Source organism: Dendrobates tinctorius, unplaced genomic scaffold, assembly GCF_039654945.1.
Source record: "Dendrobates tinctorius isolate UK_male_01 unplaced genomic scaffold, ASM3965494v1 ptg000014l, whole genome shotgun sequence".
In the NCBI taxonomy this organism is placed as follows: domain Eukaryota; kingdom Metazoa; phylum Chordata; class Amphibia; order Anura; family Dendrobatidae; genus Dendrobates; species Dendrobates tinctorius.
In genome coordinates this window covers 3,283,877-3,301,759 of record NW_027361682.1, presented here as the reverse complement: position 1 = coordinate 3,301,759, position 17,883 = coordinate 3,283,877, and the positions used below count along the sequence as shown (strand labels likewise).

The following is a 17,883-nucleotide window of genomic DNA, read 5'->3' as shown; positions in this document are numbered from 1 at the left end:
TTGAAGTCCCATGATGGGACGACAATTTGTTTTTTAGGCTGAAGTCTAAGTGCTGAGGCCATAAATCCTTTTATCCACCGATGACTGGCTAGATCCTGATGGAAAATTGAGCTTAGAGCGGAAACCTGAACTTTTAGTGTACTTTATTTAAGGCCCAACTCTAGCCCCTTTTGCAAAAAGTCCAGTATCTGAGATATGTTTGGGTGAAAGGGATCAGGAGTAATAGGGTGACACCACAAGGAGAACCTCTTCCATACTTTATTATAGATGGCATTGGTAACAGGTTTCCTTGACCTTTGTAAGGTGGATATTACCGACTCTCGAGAGCCCCCCCTAGCTCGTAACACTTGGGTCTCAGGAGCCAGGCAGCCAGGTTCAGCTTTCGAGGATCCGGGATGCGAAGGGGACCTTGCAGAAGATCGTCTGACAGACGTTGGAGAAATGGTCCTTCCACCTGCAGCTCTATGATGAGATTGAACCAACTCCTCTTCAGCCATACTGTGGCTACCAGGATAGTTGGTACCCGATCGTCCCGAATCTTCCTAAGGGTCTTTGCGAGTAACGGTATCGGGGGGAAGACGTATGCTAGCCGGAAGTTCCATATGTGGGCGAAGGCATCCACTCCCTGAGAAGTGTCCCTGGGATTTAGAGAGAAGTAGGCCTCGGTTTGTGCGTTCTGGCTTGAGGCTAGAAGATCGATCTCTGGTAGGCCCCATTTGTTTATTAACATACTGAAGACCTCCTTCTTCAGGCTCCATTCTCCTGGCTGAACATCTTGGCAGCTTAGAAAATCCATCTGAAGATTTGCAGACCCCTTTAGGTGTACTACTGTGAAGGAGAGGAGATGCCTTTCGGCCCAGCAGAAAATTCGGCCCAAGATCACTCTCAGGCTGTTGAATTTCGTGCTTCCCTGATGCTTGAGATGGGCTACGGTGGTCTTGTTGTCTGAGTATACTCTGACATGGTGCCCCGAGACCAGACTGTCTGCTGCCCCAAGTGCTTTCTCCACTGCCTTCTGCTGGCATCCATTGTTGCCGTCACCAGGGGGGATTGCATCCAGCTTACACTTTTGCGTAGGTTTGCCTGGTTTAACCACCAGGTTAGGGAGGCTTTTACTCTCTCTGTCATTTGGGTCCTTCTGTTTAACGAGTTGGGATTCCCATTCCAGTTTTCTAGAATATGTGCCTGCAGGATTCTGGAGTGGGCTTGAGCCCAAGGCACCGATTGTATGCAGGCCATCATCGATCCTAGGAGAGACACAGCCATCCGTAGGGTAGTTGACTTCTGTTTTTTGAAGCTCAGGACCTTTGCTATCAAATTTTGACGATGGTCCTCCGGTAAAAAAGACCTCTGACTCACCGAGTCTGAAAGGACTCCCAAAAATCTTATTGTCTTTGAGGGCTGGAGCTGGGATTTTTTTTAGATTGGGGACCCAACCCATAACATAAGCGAGCAGACTTCTCTCAGTGACTGCTTGTGATACTCCTTTCTTTGCTTACTGAGGATTTCTGTCTCCTGCCTGATCCTGCATTTTGTCAGCTAAGTGTCATTTGCTAATCTATTTGCATCTGTTTTTGCCATGCTGTCAGGGGTCAGCTTGCTCCCCCTGGGGCTGCTGGCGCCTGCCCTGTATTTTTGTATCTTGTGTTTGTTCGTTTGCTCAGTCCCCTGCTGTATTAGCCTGTTGCTAGCCACCAGTTCACACCTGAGTGCTGATATAGTGGGGGGCGAGGTTGTGCAAACCTCAGTATTTTTGTACATCAGTCGTGTTGGAATTATTAGGGTTTTTGCGTGATTGCAAACAGTGCCTTTTCTGTCCTGTCTTATCTAGTCAGTGTGGGCCCCATCATTTGCTCAGTCTATTTTCTGTCTGTGTTTGTGCTTCATCTTGTCTCACCGACAATATATGTTTGGGGGCTGTCTATTCCTTTGGGGATGTGCTCCGGGGCAGTTTAGATTTTACCTTTCTGTCTTTAGGCTTAGTTAGTCCTCCGGCTGTGACAAAGCATCTAGGGCATGCTCCATGGCTACTGCTAGTTGTGTTAATTTCAGGGGCCTGCAATCTGCTGAGTGACCAACCTTTCTGGTGTTCTGGTGGCATAGCCTATTGCGCTCTCCTCCTCGGTGACCCATTCATAACACCAGACCTCGCAATATTTCCAAAGTTCTGGAGGCATGATCTTTGAGGATTTCGGCTGACGGACCAATAATCAGTAAGTCGTCTAAATAGGGAACGATGGCGATGCCCTGTCTTTGTATATGTGACACCGCTTCTGCCATGACTCTGGAGAAGACCCTTGGGGCTAAAGAGATCCCGAAGGGAAGCACATTGTACTGAAAATGTGCTACTCTCTGATCTATTCGAACTGCAACCATTAGGTACTTCCTGTGTTGAGGGTGTATGGGAACATGGAAGTAGGCATCTTTTAGGTCTATAGTCGCCATGAAGGAGTGTGAGCCTATCAGCGGGATGGCTGATTTATGGACGCCATCTTGAGTTTGCATTAAATGAAGAGATTGAGAGCCTTTAGGTTTATGATGATTCGGGCCTGCCCTGTGGGTTTAACATGAAGAGACGGGAATAGTGACCTCTCCCTTGTTCGTTTACTCGAACTGGAGATATTTCCCTTGAGATCAACAGCTCCTGAAACCCCGACCTCATTAGGGCTTGGGCCTCCCGAGATGAAGGGGAGGTGACTCTCAAGACCCGGGGGGGGGCCTCGAACTCTATTAGAAGGCCTTCTCAGATGACATTTAGGACCCAGTGGCTACTGGAAATGGCCTGCCAACTGTGTACGAAACCTGAGAGCCTTCCCCCAATGGGTCGGAGTTTTTCTTGCTGTGGCTGCTGGGGGATGAGAATATTCTTGGGTTTACCCTTGGCATAGCTCCATCTCCCAGCTTTTCCCTTCCCCTTGGATTAGGAGGGCTGAAAAAAATGCTTTCTGGGTGGTCTCTGCTAAAAAAAAACGCTTTCTGGGTGGTCTCCTATCCGTGGCCTTCTCCAGGATTTTATCCAGTGCTGGCCCGAACACTTACTCGCCCTTAAATGGTATGGAGCATAGCTTTATTTTTGAAGTTACGTCCCCACTCCATATTTTGAGCCAGAGTGCTCTTCTGGCTGAGTTAACCTGGACGAGAGATCTGGCGGCAATACGAATTGACTCCATGGAGGCATCTGCCAGGAATCCAGTCGCCTTCTGGAGAATGGGCAGAGAGTCCAGTAAATCCCCTCTAGGAGCCCCCGGGAGATGTGGCCCTCCAATTCATCCTGCCACCAGAAGAGGGACCTGGCTACACTGGTGGATGCTATATTAAATCTGAGGGCAGAGGTGGAAGTTTCTCAAAATTTTTTCAAAAGACTTTCAATCTTCCTATCCATGGGATCTCTTAACTGGGAGGAGTCCTCAAAGGGTAGGGTGATCTTTTTTGCCACCTGAACATCCACCTTGGGGATACCCCACTTAATCAGATCTTCATCAAGGGGAAACCTGTGCTTGAAGTCTGAGGGGGTGGTTAGCTGCTTCTCTGGAAGTTCCCATTCCTGATTAATCATATCAATGATACTCTTATGTACGGGAAAACCAATGTTTTTCTGTTTTTAAGCCACTAAACAATTCGTCCTGTGTGGACTGAGGGACGGGTTCCAACCCCATAGTCCTCCCCACTGCGCTCACCAATTCCTCAATATGTTCTGAGGAAAAGAGATATTTCCTGACCTTAGGGTTTCTATAGAGCACGGACTCTTCCCATCTACTAGCGTACATATCTCCTCAGTTAGGGGTGCTCTGCTCTGACCACCTTATCTGTACAGGACTGGCACAGCTTTTTCTCATATCGTCAGGGCAGCTTTAAATTACAGATGGCACATTTGTGTCTAGTGGAGGCTTTATGGGCAGACTTGTCTCCCTAAAAAATAGAGGGAGAAGTAGGGCTGCGACCTGACGCTGGTGACCAATAGCCTCTGTTAGGACCTACCCCACCACACTTACTGGGGCTGGGGGAGCGCTGTGCTCTGCAGGTGCAGGGCAGAATGTACTCTCCATGATCAGTCTTACCTGGGAGACATCTTATGGCAGGTTTATATACCTATAAACACTGGTCCCAGCGCTGGCAATTTGCCTCCCCCTCCCGAGTCCAAAGCAGGCGTCAGAATCTTCGGCGTGCTCTGAACACCATTCGGCGCTCCAGGGCCGAAAACCGAAGTTCCATGTGCTCCTCGATGTAACGCAGGACCGGGAAGTGACGCGCGCCCCAGGACGGCGTGACTTCTGGGTCACCGAATGGCGCGCACAGGAGGTGGAGACGCCGGAGGGCTCAGCAAGGCCTCCGGGACAGGGATCACTGGCCCGCTTTATCCCCGCGAGGGGATGCAGGTTATTATTATTATTATGCATTTATATAGCTCCATTTATTCCATGGCGCTTTACATGTGAAAAGGGGAAATATAGACAAGTATAATAAACATGTGTAAGACAAGGGACACACAAGTACATAAGGAGAGGGGACCCTGCCCGCGAGGGCTCACAGTCTACAGGGATGGGTGAGGATACAGTAGGAGAGGGTAGAGCAGGTCGTGCGGTGGTTCAGTAGACCGAGGATCATTGCAGGCTGCAGGATTGTCGGAACAGGTGGGTCTTCAGGTTCTTCTTGAAGGTTTCCGTTGATGGTGAGAGTCTGATGTGTTGCGGCAAAGAGTTCCAGAGTATGGGGGAAGCACGGGAGAAGTCTTATATGCGGTTGTGGGAAGAAGAGATAAGGGGGGAGTAGAGAAGGAGATCTTGAGATGAGGTGGGCCAGAAAACCGGTCCCAGAATCCGCCCAAAGTGGGAGACGGGAGTGGAAAGGAGGAGGAAGGCGAAGCCCCCGACTGTAAGGTATTACTGCCGTCGCCGGCCACGCAGCATACCCTTAACCTCTCCATGCCCCGTGGGGGACAGAAAAGACACTGACTAATGGGAGGTGGGAGGAGTTTTTAACCTCTTTGTGCTTCCTGTCCCCCATTAGGGTATGGAGACAACCTCCTATGTGGTCGTGGAAGGTGACTAGAGAAAAAGTGACGCCTCAGAGGAGAGCTCATTTATATGTATAAATACATATGTGGTCAGTACAGAGGACTTGTACATGACTTATTCTTTCCAAGACCATACTAAGGACCAGGGGGCACTCATTATGGGTGGAAGAAAGGAGATTCCAGCAGCTAAATAGGAACTATCACAAGAGGTAGTAATGGCAGACACTATAACAGCTTTTAATAAAGGGATGGATGATTTCCTCAATACACATACCATTGTGGGTTATAGATAATTTAGTGACAAAATGTACAATTTGAGGAGAAAGGTTGAACTTGATGGACCTAGGTAACTCTCAACCTATGTAACTATTTAACTTCACTGAGAAAAAAAAATCACAGTATCTTAATTTCTGAAATTTTAGTAAAATTTGATCTTCCTCTATGTTCTCCACACAACTTTCAATAAGTTAATTTGTCAGTGGAGTTCTTGGATTTGATACATCGTCTCTGCATTTACCTTTCTAGAACCACTTGCTTGTAAAAAAAAAAAAAAAAAATTTAAAAACAAAGAAAATGTTCTAAAATATACTGTATCCACTGCTAAAGAAAGTAATTTGGAGGGTCACATTTCAGTAATTCAATCAGCTTCTCTGGGCCTAGAATCTTGCTGTATATTAATCGGCCTCTCCTTATATTTCTCTCAATGTATGACTGTGAAACATCTACAGAAGAGATTGTCTTTAAAGAGGGTTGTCCAGTACACAGACAACCCTTTATCACTGTTTCCCCCAAGTTAAATGGTACCAGTTACTCTAGTGCGGTCGTCATTCTAGTGGTCTTGGCGCTGGCAATCCCAGGAACTAAATCCGTGGCTGCTCCACTCTCCCCTCCTTCGGGCAAAACATACATTCGGAGGAAGTCAGAGCTGCGGCTGCTCTCTCACCACCTTCGGATGTCAGTTATGCAAAAAAGGGAAAGTGAAGTGGCTATTGATTGGCTGCAGGGATCACGTGACATAAAGTCAAGCGAGCCCCGAAAGAGCCAGCGATGATACTGTGCAAACAGCTCTCGCATCAGTGGTGAGTATAGCTGCTATTATTTTATAGTGATTGGGAAGGAGTTGTCCAAGTATCTAACATTCTTAGCTTGCTAATAAAAGTTTAAAATGCACAAACAGAATAATTTTGGGACACCTTATCTTATACTAAGCTGTCAATTAAAATTTGCACCTATCATATCAGCTCACAGGGGGAAGAATTTTTTCATGCTGCTAACAGCTCTCAACCATACTGTGTACTATGTAAGTTTTCTTTCATTATTTATACAAATACCAGCTCTTCTCAATATCATAGGTTCAAAGGCAAGATTTTAACTTGTAAATAATAAAAAATATAGTTCAAAACACAACGGTATCAGTTTTAAGAGCTCATGTCTAGTAATGATTGGGAACAAGTTATAAATGGGTTATCCTACACCTCTCTGATGCACATGATCTGATATCAGGCGTTGGGAACTCTACTGTAAATGATCAGGACAACTGTCAAGACAACGCTTTGATTCTTAACTGGTCTCATCCAGAGGTGTATTGCCAATTTCGGCAGACCTCAAGGCTAATATGGGGAATGAAAGCCAGGGGTTGGAATGGAGGCCGAGCTGTATGACTGAGTGGGCTTAATATTGTGTAGGGAAATATGTTGTGGGGGCATCATACTGTGCATGCTGGAGGTTACAGTATGGATAAAATGTTTACTGGGAATTGATTTGGGGGCATCATGTTATGTGGAGAACTATCAAGGGGGTGTCCTATTGTGTGTAAACCATTGAAGGTACTGGTTGGACAAGAAAAATCATCACTGCTTTTGTATGTAAAATACATTTCTCTCTTCTCTGTCTTTACAATTTGTAAATTATTCTATTGATGACCATGCTAAATAATTGTTTTGTTTGGAAGTGAGTAGCTTGAATTAGTTTCCAATTCAGACTTAATGACCCCATAATTGCAGGTCACATTAAATTATCAAGTCACCCTATTAAATAAAACAAACTGGGCATTAGATGTTTATCTTAGCAACTGTCCTAATCATGTATAGCAGAATCTCTCCATTGTCGATATCAAATAAGATGGTAAAAATCATTACTGGACAACCTATTTAAATTTTAGAAATGTAAAATATATTCTACACATTATTCATATATACAGTATTTTGCGAACTGCAAGATGCATTGGACCATAAGACGCACCGCAAAATTTGGGAACAAAAAAAAAGTTTTTAATAAAAAGGTTGTGCTTCTTATAGTCCGCCCGATTTTGTAGTAGCTTACCGGGGGTGGTGGTGGCAGCGGGGTCAAAGAAGGCAGAGCCGCTGCGGCAGGAAGCTGGTGGCGGTGGCAGGAGTGCAGTGATGCAGCGGGTGAGGAAGTTTCCCAGTGATGAAAAGCTTCGGGCCCTGGACTTTCACAAAATGTCGGAGGTGAGCGGCGTACTCACACTTCCGATTGATTTCCCTGCGGTGAGCTTCAAGAAAATGGCCACCATAGGCAGTGCCTGCTTAGATTGAGATCTCAGAAGACGAGTACTCAATCTGCGCATACGTCTTATAATCCAAAACATAGAGTAAGTCTACATGTGTATTATTTGAATACTAATTAGTTTTCAATAACAATTGGTCAATGATAATTTTGTACATTTTCTAAATAATTTATACTCTACATTGTTTTTCTTTTGTAGACATTACTATAAAACAACTGAAAAAAGAAAATAGCTACTTTCCCGTGTGAGCTTTCAGATGTGCAAGGTTTTTTCCAATTAAAGCATTTCCCACAAGTTGAACACAAAAATGGTTTCTCCCCTGTGTGTTATCCGAGGTCTAATAAGAGCTGAATTACTGGAAAAACATCTCCCTCAATTTCAACATGGGGGCTTCACCCCCCGTGTGAGTTCTCCAGTGTCTAATAAGATCTGAATTTTTGGAAAAACATTTCCCACAATTTGAACATGAAAATGGCTTCTCCCCTGTGTGAATTTTCCGATCTCTAATAGCTGAATTATCAAAAAAACATTTCCCACAATTTGTACATGAATATGGCTTCTCTGAAAACCATTTTCCACATTTGACACATGAAAACGACTTCTTTCCTGTGTGAGTTCTTTGGTGTTGAACAAGGTGATGTTTTAGTGTAAAACATTTTCCACATTCTGAACATGAAAATGGTTTCTCCCCTGTGTGAATCCTCAGATGTCTAACAAGATTTGTTTTTCTATTAAAGCAATTCCCACATTCTGAACATGAAAATGGCTTCTCCCCCTTTTGAATTTTCTGATGGCTAATAAAAAGGGAACTATCGGAATAACATTTCCCACAATTTGAACATGAATATGGCTTCTGTGTAAAACATTTTCCACATTTGACACATGAAAATGGCTTCTTCCTGATGTGAGTTTTTTGATGTTGAACAAGGTGATGCTTTACTGTAAAACATTTCCCACATTCTGAACATGAATATGGTTTCTGGCCTGTGTGAATTCTTTGATGCACAATTAAAACTGATTTTCGTTTAAAAGATTTCCCACATTCGGAGCATGAAAATGCCTTTTTGCATGAGTGAATTATCTGATGTGTAACCAGATTTGATTTCCCCTTAAAACATTTCCCACATTCTGAGCAAGAAAATGGCTTCTCCCCTGTGTGACACCTCTGATGTGTTACAAGTTCTGATTTAGTATTGAAACATTTCCCACATTCTGAACATGAAAATGGCTTCTCCCCTGTGTGAATTCTAAGATGTCTAACAAAATTTGTTTTTCTATTAAAACATTTCTCACATTCTGAACAAGAAAATGGTTTCTCCCCTATGTGAGCTATTTTATGTTCAACTGTCCTTCTGTGATTTTTGTTTTGCAAATTTTTCTTTGATGAAGCAGAAAAAAGGACCTGTTGAAAAACTTCAGATGACAGATATTTTCTGAGAAGGTCTTGAGTTGTATCAGGTACAATGTCATGGTCTTCACATGTATCTGGTGTGATAACATTATCAACTGCAAAATCTGAGAATATCCCACATCCCTCTGAGGTCCTGGTACAGTCATCTGCCAAGAATACAAATTATTTTATTATTTTTCAGTAACATTTCATTGAAATTACCATATATTACTATTTATTTTATTATATACTATATCGCATTTCCATGCAAACTGTAATACAATTCAATAATTGACAGATTAAGACAATAAACTACAGAAGAGGGACTAATAGATTCTATTTAGACCTCCAGGCTATGTCCTCTCAAATTTTCACTTCTCTATTAAAGCCATCTTCAGGGTTCATGTTTCACTTTGTGATGAATCATTTCCAGTTACCGTACTTTTCAGATTATTAGACGCATCCCAAGTTTTGAGGAGTAAAACAGGAATTTTTTTTTTAATAAAATGGTGGTGCTTCTTATAATCTATGTGTCTTATTGCTTACCAGGGGTGGCGGCTGTGGTGAAGCGGAGTCCCAAGGTCGCTGCTGGAGAAGGCAGGAGTGGGATGATGCAGCAGGCCGCATGCTGGGATGAGGGGGTGTCCGATGTGCAGTGCACCGCTGCAGGTGTCCCGTGCTGCGGGTGTGTCGTGCGGTGCTGCTGGGGTCTCCGGTGCTGCAGCGCTGAAATCTCATCTCCTGAGATTTTGATGCCGAGATCTCCATCTGTGCATGCGCCACCCCCCGGCGGCCATTTTCCCGGAGTCCACCACACAGGAAACCAAGGAACTGTGGTGGGCTCTGGCCTTTCACAAAATGTCGGCAGAGCCCCCAGCAGCACCAGACACCCCAGCAGCACCGCCGGACACCCCTTCATCCCAGCCTGCAGCAACGGTACCAGTAAGGTATATATGTTAGGGACAGCGGAACGCACCAAATATAAATAATAGGAGGTGCGTTCGCCACCCGGGGTCCACCGTGCGGTAGGTGACAAGACCGCTGCTGGACAATGGCAGACTCGCTAGCTGGCGAAGTGCTGCACTCGGGTTAACGTCACCCGAGGAGTGAAGGCGGACTCTGTTAAGCCACAGAGACGCCCTAATATAAATTAGGAATGAGTGCTGGGCCTGTTAACTCCACAGGACCAGCTGGCGTGTGGCGTTGCAGCCGTGAACACCAATAAATGCTGCTACTGCAGCGCAGCGGTAACTATAGCCGCTAGATGATGGCGCCGGAAAGCCGGACACCGTCGGATTCTAGTGAACAGTGTGGGAAACACAGTGGCGCATAGCTTGCCACTAACTGGAGCTGACTATAACCAACACTCTGTCACCATTCGTATTATCAGAGGGAAGGGGGTTTCAAATAAGTCAGTCACCAGACACATGCATCCATCACCTTTCACACACAGCATAATAGTCTACACTAGCGCATGGCCGAGCCGCCATGCGGGCTTTTTATAGCCATGCGCTTCCAGGACCTTCCAGTACTATGTGAAGGACCAATCAGATCCGACGCAGGACCTCAGCATGTGACCCCTGCTCTCCACTGAGAGGTCAACTTGTGGGCATGCCCAGTAGCACGTCAAGAGGACTTAGCCTCTGGGGCAGTTCCCTGCAAAGCAGGTTGCGCTACCATTGCTGCACCAGAGGTGGTAGCAACACCCAGACAGACAGAGCGAGTCTGAGCAGCACGCCTGGATCGCTGGGATTGCTGAGCAGGTCCCTAAGCGGTCGGAGGGGAATGGGAGACCGCTGGATGAACGGCTCTGGATTCCTGCTGTGCAGTGTCAGGAATCCGACACCTAACATTACCCTCCTCCTAAGGCCTCCCCCTCTGAGCCTCGCTGCGCTCAAAGGCCGCAATCAGGAGTGGGGCATGGATATTCTCCACCGGCTCCCAGGTCCGATCCTCCGGTCCATGACCCTTCCAATCCACCAAATAAAGCTTTTTGCCACGGACAATCCTGCGTCCCACGATGGCGTTAACCTCAAACTCGTCAGATGACAAGTCTGATCACCCGACAGATGACTCGGAGAACCGGGCCATATGAACTGGTTTGAGGAGGGACACGTGGAAAACGTCCAAAAAGGCTAAATGTGGAGGAAGGTCCAGGCGGTAGACCATCAAACTAATTCGCTCGAGGACCTTGAAGGGTCCAATGTATCGCGGCGCGAACTTGGGGGACTCAACTCGCAGTTTGATATTTCGAGTAGAGAGCCACACCATGTCGCCTGGGGAGAAGCTTGGAGCGGGTCGCCGATGTGTGTCGGCAGACGCCCTCATCCTTTCTTTAGAGGCCCGGATAGCATCCTGAGTGCGATCCCAAATGTCACGAGCCTCCACTGCCCAGTCTGCCACCCTGGAGTCAGCGGAGGACCCAGGCATGTTGGCCGTAGTTTAGAAGAAAAGGCGTCTGACCAGTGGAATCAGCCACTGCATTGTTCAGGGCAAACTCAGCCCATGGTAGCAAAGATGCCCAGTCATCCTGCCTGGCAGAGAGAAAATGCCGTAGGTACATGACCAAAGTTTGGTTGGCTCTTTCAGCCAAGCCATTCGTCTCGGGATGGTAAGCGGAGGACAGATTTAGCTCGATGCTGAGTAGACTGCAGAGCTCCTTCCAGAAGCGAGACGCGAACTGGGGACCTCGATCACTAACAATTTTGTCCAGCATGCCATGTAGGCGGAATACGTGTTTTATGAACAGTGTGGCAAGACCACGAGCGGAAGGCAACCGTGCGAGTGGCACCAAATGCACCATTTTAGAAAAATGGTCGGTGACCACCCAAATGACTGTACTGCCACCGGACTTGGGCAAGCCAACCACAAAGTCCATGCCAACCATCTCCCAAGGTCTATCCGCCACTGGCTGGGGATACAATAGCCCAGCCGGCCTCTAGAGGGTCTGTTCCTTGCACACGAGACGCATGCCTCTACATACTCCTTGACATCTCGAGCCAAATGCGGCCACCAGTACGACCTAGCCAGGAGCTCTGTGGTCCGCTTATTGGAGGCGTGTGCCCAGGCGAGAACCTCCGGCCGTAGCTAAGGAGGCACCAAGGTCTTGACCGGTGGCACTGACTCGAGAGCAACTGGGGCCACGGTCACAAAACTCTCCAGCGGGAGAATTAGCCGAGGTTCAGCATCTCCTTCCTCCGCTGAAACCACCGAGCGTGAGAGAGCATCCGCACGGACGTTCTTCTCTCCTGAGAGGTAGTGCAGGGTGAAGCGGAAGCTGGAAAAGAAGAGCGACCACCTAGCCTGATGAGAGTTCAGGCGCTGAGCCGTCTGCAAATAGACCAAATTTTTATGGTCTGTATATACCTGGAAGGGAAACTGAGCTCCCTCCAGGAGATGTCTCCTCTCAGAAAAGGCCAACTGCATCGCTAGCAGCTCCCTGTCGCCGATGGAGTAATTCTTCTCTGCCGGTGAGAAGGTCTTAGAGAAAAAGAAGCAGGGATGCTTCCGGCCTTGAGCATCCTTCTGGAAAAGGACTGCTCCTGCACCAACAGAAGAGGCATCTACCTCTACGGGATGGTGTAAGATGGGAGCGCCAGCAAAATGAGATTTTATAGCTGCGAAGGCCTTGGAGACCTGTTCCGGCCAAGCGTTGGGGTTAGCTCCTTTTTTAGTGAGAGCAACTAATGGAGCTACCAATGTGGAAAAGTGGGGTATAAACTGACGGTAATAATTCACGAACCCCAAGAAGCGCTGCACCGCTTTATGTGAATGGGGTTCCTGCCAGTCCATTACCGCTTGTAGTTTGGCCGGATCCATAGCCAATCCCTGGGCCGAGATGATGTAGCCCAGGAACGGCAAGGACTCCTGCTCAAACTGACACTTTTCCAGCTTGGCATAGAGAGAACTCGCACGCAGACGGTCGAAGACCCTGCAGACGTCTCTCCGGTGGGTGGTCAAATCTGGCGAGATGATGAGGATGTCATCCAGATAGACCACCACCGAGGTAGAAAGCATGTCGCGGAAGACGTCGTTGACGAAGTCCTGGAAGACAGCAGGCGCATTACAAAGGCCGAAGGGCATGACCAGATATTCGTGGTCAGTGGCCATCCCTGGTATTAAAAGCTGTCTTCCACTCGTCCCCTTCGCGAATGCGGATCAGGTTGTACGCCCCCCGTAGATCTTATTTTGTAAAGATCCGGGCCCCTCGCAACCTGTCAAATAACTCAGAGATCAACGGCAGAGGGTATTTGTTTTTGACCGTGATAGCGTTGAGACCTCTGTAGTCAATGCAGGGGCGTAACTCTCTGCTCTACTTCTGTACGAAGAAGAAGCCTGCACCAGCCAGCGACACCAATTTTCTGATAAAACCTCTAGCCAGGTTCTCCCGGATATATTGAGACATAGCCTCTGTCTCAGGGAGTGATAGCGGATACACACAGCCTCTTGGAGGCTCTGTGCCTGGCATGAGATCTATCGGGCAATCATATGGACGGTGTGGCGGGAGAGTCTCCGCAAATTTTTTGAAGACGTCCGCGTACTGGTGGTAGGGTTTAGGAAGCGCGGAGAGATCTGCAGGCACTTCGGTGGAAGCCACCTGAAGACTGCCCCTCAGACACCTTCCCTCACAGTTCTTGCTCCAACCCAATATCTTCCCTGATGCCCAATCAATATGAGGGGAGTGGCAACGGAGCCAGGGAAGCCCAAGAAGCACCTGGTCGATGCCATCAGGCAAAATGAGCAGGGACAGAGTCTCACAATGGGAGGGTGAGATAGAAAGCCTGAGTGGAGCTGTCTGATGGGTCACCCGAGAGGACAAATGTGCACCGTTAACCACCATGATGGTCAGAGGCTGGGGCAGCAACACCAGGGGAATAGCGTGTTTCTGGGCGAAGGTTGAAGACATAAAATTCCCCTCAGCCCCGGAATCCAGGATAACCTCTGCCTCTCAGGTGGAGGACCCACTGTCTAAAGTTCCCCGGAATACCGGTTTCGGTGAAAAGGGTTTCATATTGGACTGACCACCACCTACTTGACGTGGATGTTTTTTCGCCCGCAGAGGACACGTGCTAGCCGAGTGACCAAACTGTCGGCACTGATAGCAACGTACAGAGCTTCGCATTGGACATGACTTGGGACCGGTGCGAGACACCTCCATAGGTTCGGAGCATGGGAGCTCCTGTCCGGGGTATCTTAGCGGCTCCGTGAAGGTGGGAGCCAAGTTAACCCTACGTCTGGATTGTGCATGTTCCAGCCCGCGCTCCGTAAAACGGAGGTCAATGCGGGTGGAGACGGCAATCAGTTCCTCCAGACTTGTGGGAACTTCTCTGGTAGCTAGAGCACCTTTGACATGCTCAGCTAGCCCTCTCCAAAACACCGGGACTAATGCTTTGTCTGGCCACTCTAATTCGGAAGCCAGTGTCCGGAACCGGACGGCATAATGGCTAACCGAGAGCGACCCCTGTGTTAGGGATAGCAATTGGAGAGAAGTATCGTGCGTGATCCGTGGTCCCAAAAAGACCTGCTTCAGGGCCGTGAGGAACTGAGCAGCACCCTGAACCACGGGATCATCACGTTCCCACAATGGTGTAGCCCACTGTAATGCCCTGCCAGACAATAATGAAACAATAAATCCCACCTTAGCCCGCTCTGTAGGAAATCGTGCAGCCAGTAACTCGAGCTGAATTGAGCACTGGCTGACGAATCCCCTACAGGTGGTGCTGTCACCCGAAAACTTGTCGGGGAGCGGGAGGCGAGAAATTGTCGGCATGGGCAAAAGTGTGGGCACCCGTGAGACAGCCTCAGCGACTGTCTGAGCAGCAGCTAGCGCAGCATTCGCAGCTGAGTTGGCGCTCTCAATAGCCGCCAATCTGCTCTCCAGCTGCCGAATGTAGCGCTGCAGCTGCTGCATGTCTGCCATTACCAGCCAGACCCTGGCGCTAGTGTACTGTTAGGGACGGCGGAATGCACCAAATATAAATAATAGGAGGTGCGTTCGCCGCTCGGGGTCCACCGTGCGGTAGGTGACAAGACCGCTGCTGGACAATGGCAGACTCGCTAGCTGGCGAAGTGCTGCACTCGGGTTAACGTCACCCGAGGTGTAAAGGCGGACTCTGTTAAGCCACAGACGCCCTAATATAAATTAGGAATGAGTGCTGGGCCTGTTAACTCCACAGGACCAGCTGGCGTGTGGCGTCGCAGCCGCGAATGCCAATAAATGCTGCTACTGCAGCGCAGCGGTAACTATAGCCGCTAGACGACGGCGCCGGAAAGCCGGACACCGTCGGACGCTAGTGTACAGTGTGGGAAGCAGTGTGGGAAGCACAGTGGCGCATAGCTTGCCACTAACTGGAGCGGACTATAACCAACACTCTGTCACCATTCGTATTATCAGAGGGAAGGCGGTTTCAAATAAGTCAGTCACCAGACACATGCATCCATCACCTTTCACACACAGCATAATAGTCTATACTAGCGCATGGCCGAGCCGCCATGCGGGCTTTTTATAGCCATGCGCTTCCAGGACCTTCCAGTACTCTGTGAAGGACCAATCAGATCCGACGCAGGTCCTGAGCATGTGACCCCTGCTCTCCACTGAGAGGTCAACTTGCGGGCATGCCCAGTAGCACGGCAAGAGGACTTAGCCTCTGGAGCGGTTCCCTGCAAAGCAGGTTGCACTACCATTGCTGCACCAGAGGTGGCAGCAACATCCAGACTGACAGAGCGAGTCTGAGCAGCACGCCTGGATCACCGGGCTTGCTGAGCAGGTCCCTGAGCGGTCGGAGGGGAATGGGAGACCGCTGGATGTACAGCTCTGGATTCCTGCTGTGCAGTGTCAGGAATCCGACGCCTAACATATATGCATAAGACGCACCCACATTTTCCCCCCAAAATTGAGGGGAAAAAAGTCTTATAATCCGTAAAATACGGTTTATGTTCAGAGAAGACTCAAAACTGATTACAGATCCTTTTTTATATTAGGTGATTCCTTCTCATGCAATTCTCAGAAAGGTACAAGCACTCTAATACAGAGCAAAGCACACTGAAGTAGGCTGTCATGCAAATCAAAATAAACATTGGCTGAACATAGAAATATGGGAGCACTGCAGTATCTAATAAACTATTTGTAACAGTGTCGTCTGCAAACATAGTTGCCAGTGCTTTGTTCTTTCGTAGATCACTTAGCCTTACACTGGTGTTTGAAAGTTTGTGAGTCCTTCAAAATTTGTAATATTTCTGCATAAATTGAACCTAAAGCTACATCAGATTATCACACTAAAAGTAGAAGAAGGTAATTTACATAACATTATGATTAAAGTCCTCACCTCTGCCCATGGCTGATTATTTTCTAACTACCATGGTGGTGGGTGGCTGTTTACATCATCATTTTTGGGAGATTCGTTCATATTATAATAAAAATAACTTATCATCTCAAAGTTATTCATAAATTGGCTCTCCAAGTGTGGCATATGGAATGTGCACCTACACTCCCTGACAGAAGTTATGTCGCTTATCCATGTTATGTAACTAAAAGCTTATAACCTGACGTTAAATTCATCCATTGGTTGTATAAATTATTGTTTTGAAAGCTGAAACCCTTCGAAATGGGGTTTAGGTTAAGAAACTAAATTGACATCAATGCAGAAATATTGATCATTTAATGGACACCGAATGGTCAGATTTTGGCAAGACAAAAGTTTTGTCGGCCACAGAAAGTAATGTGATATTCAAACAAATAATTAACTCAAGATACAAATATATGTTGCATAACATTGGTGAATGAAGTTGTGGTGCTATTAGTCATATTTAATATTTTGTGTGACTTCCATGAGCTTGAAGGACTGCATCCATGCAGTTCAACAATGATTCATACAATTTATTAATGAAGTCATCAGGAATAGCAACAAATGCAGTCTTACATGCCTCCCAGAGTTCATCCAGATTCTTTGGTTTTGTCTTCCAAGCTTCCTCTTTCATCCTACCCCAAACATGCTCAATGATGTTCATGTCTGGTGACTGGGCTGGCCAGTCCTTGAGCACCTTGATCTTTTGTGCCTGGAGGAACTTTGTTGTAGAGATGGATGTATGAAATGGAGCAGCATCCTGCTGCAGAATTTGACCCCTTTTAGGATTTGAAATATAAGAGGTAGCTAATACTTCTTGATATTTTAGGCTATTGATATTGCCTTCCACCTTTCAAATGTTTCGCACACCCCCTTACTGAATGTAACCCCAGTCCATGATCTTTCCACCACCAAATTTAACTGTTTTCTGGGTGTATTTTTGATCCATACGGGCTCCAGTAGGTCTCCTGAAGAATTTGCGGTGGCTGTGGTGTAATTCTACTGAAGATTCATCAGAGAAATCCACCTTCTGCCACTTTAGCGTCCATCTGTTTAGCAGGCTGTGGGACTTTGCAAATGCCTCACGGGTTTTTATTTGCCTTTTGTTTAGTGCTGGCTTCTGAGCACTGATTCGACCATGGAGACCATTTCGAGACAGAATCCTACAAACTGTTCTAGTTGACACATGGACTTGAGGTGACCAGGCCTTTTGGAGCTCTGCTGCAGTGGAAGAGTGGCTTTGCTTTGGATTTTCTAACCAACAAACGTTCCTCCTGAGCAGTTGTCTTGCGGGGTCTGCCGGACCTGGGCTTGTCAAACACATCTCCAGTCTCTTCAAATCTTTTTTTAATTCTTTGTACTTGACGCTGAGACACATTAAAGGTGCCAGCCACCTCTGCAGTGGATCTGGTCTTCAGCCTCTTGATATAATCCAGGCTTTGGTCGCAGGGTGGATTTTTGGCATGTTGTCAGAGCTCAAGTTGCAGCTCAAGTGAAGGACTGGGGTGCTGGGTTTCTTTTTATACACACCCACTAATTAACCATTTACTGAGCACAGGTGAGGATGTAAACTAGGAATGGATGCATTATATGACCAGGTGACAAA

At 47.3% G+C, this 17,883-nt stretch overlaps 1 protein-coding gene across 1 annotated transcript in view; it reads right to left on the bottom strand.

Moving 5' to 3' along the window:
- Positions 1–5,227: 5,227 nt before the first annotated feature.
- The window catches only part of LOC141073760 (uncharacterized), a 60,875-nt gene continuing 48,219 nt past the window's right edge, over positions 5,228–17,883 (bottom strand). Inside the window, exon 6 of the mRNA XM_073561164.1 lies at positions 5,228–9,101. Coding sequence (XP_073417265.1) covers positions 7,897–9,101 — 1,205 coding nt within the window. The 3' untranslated portion in view covers positions 5,228–7,896. The remainder of the gene's footprint in view (positions 9,102–17,883) is intronic.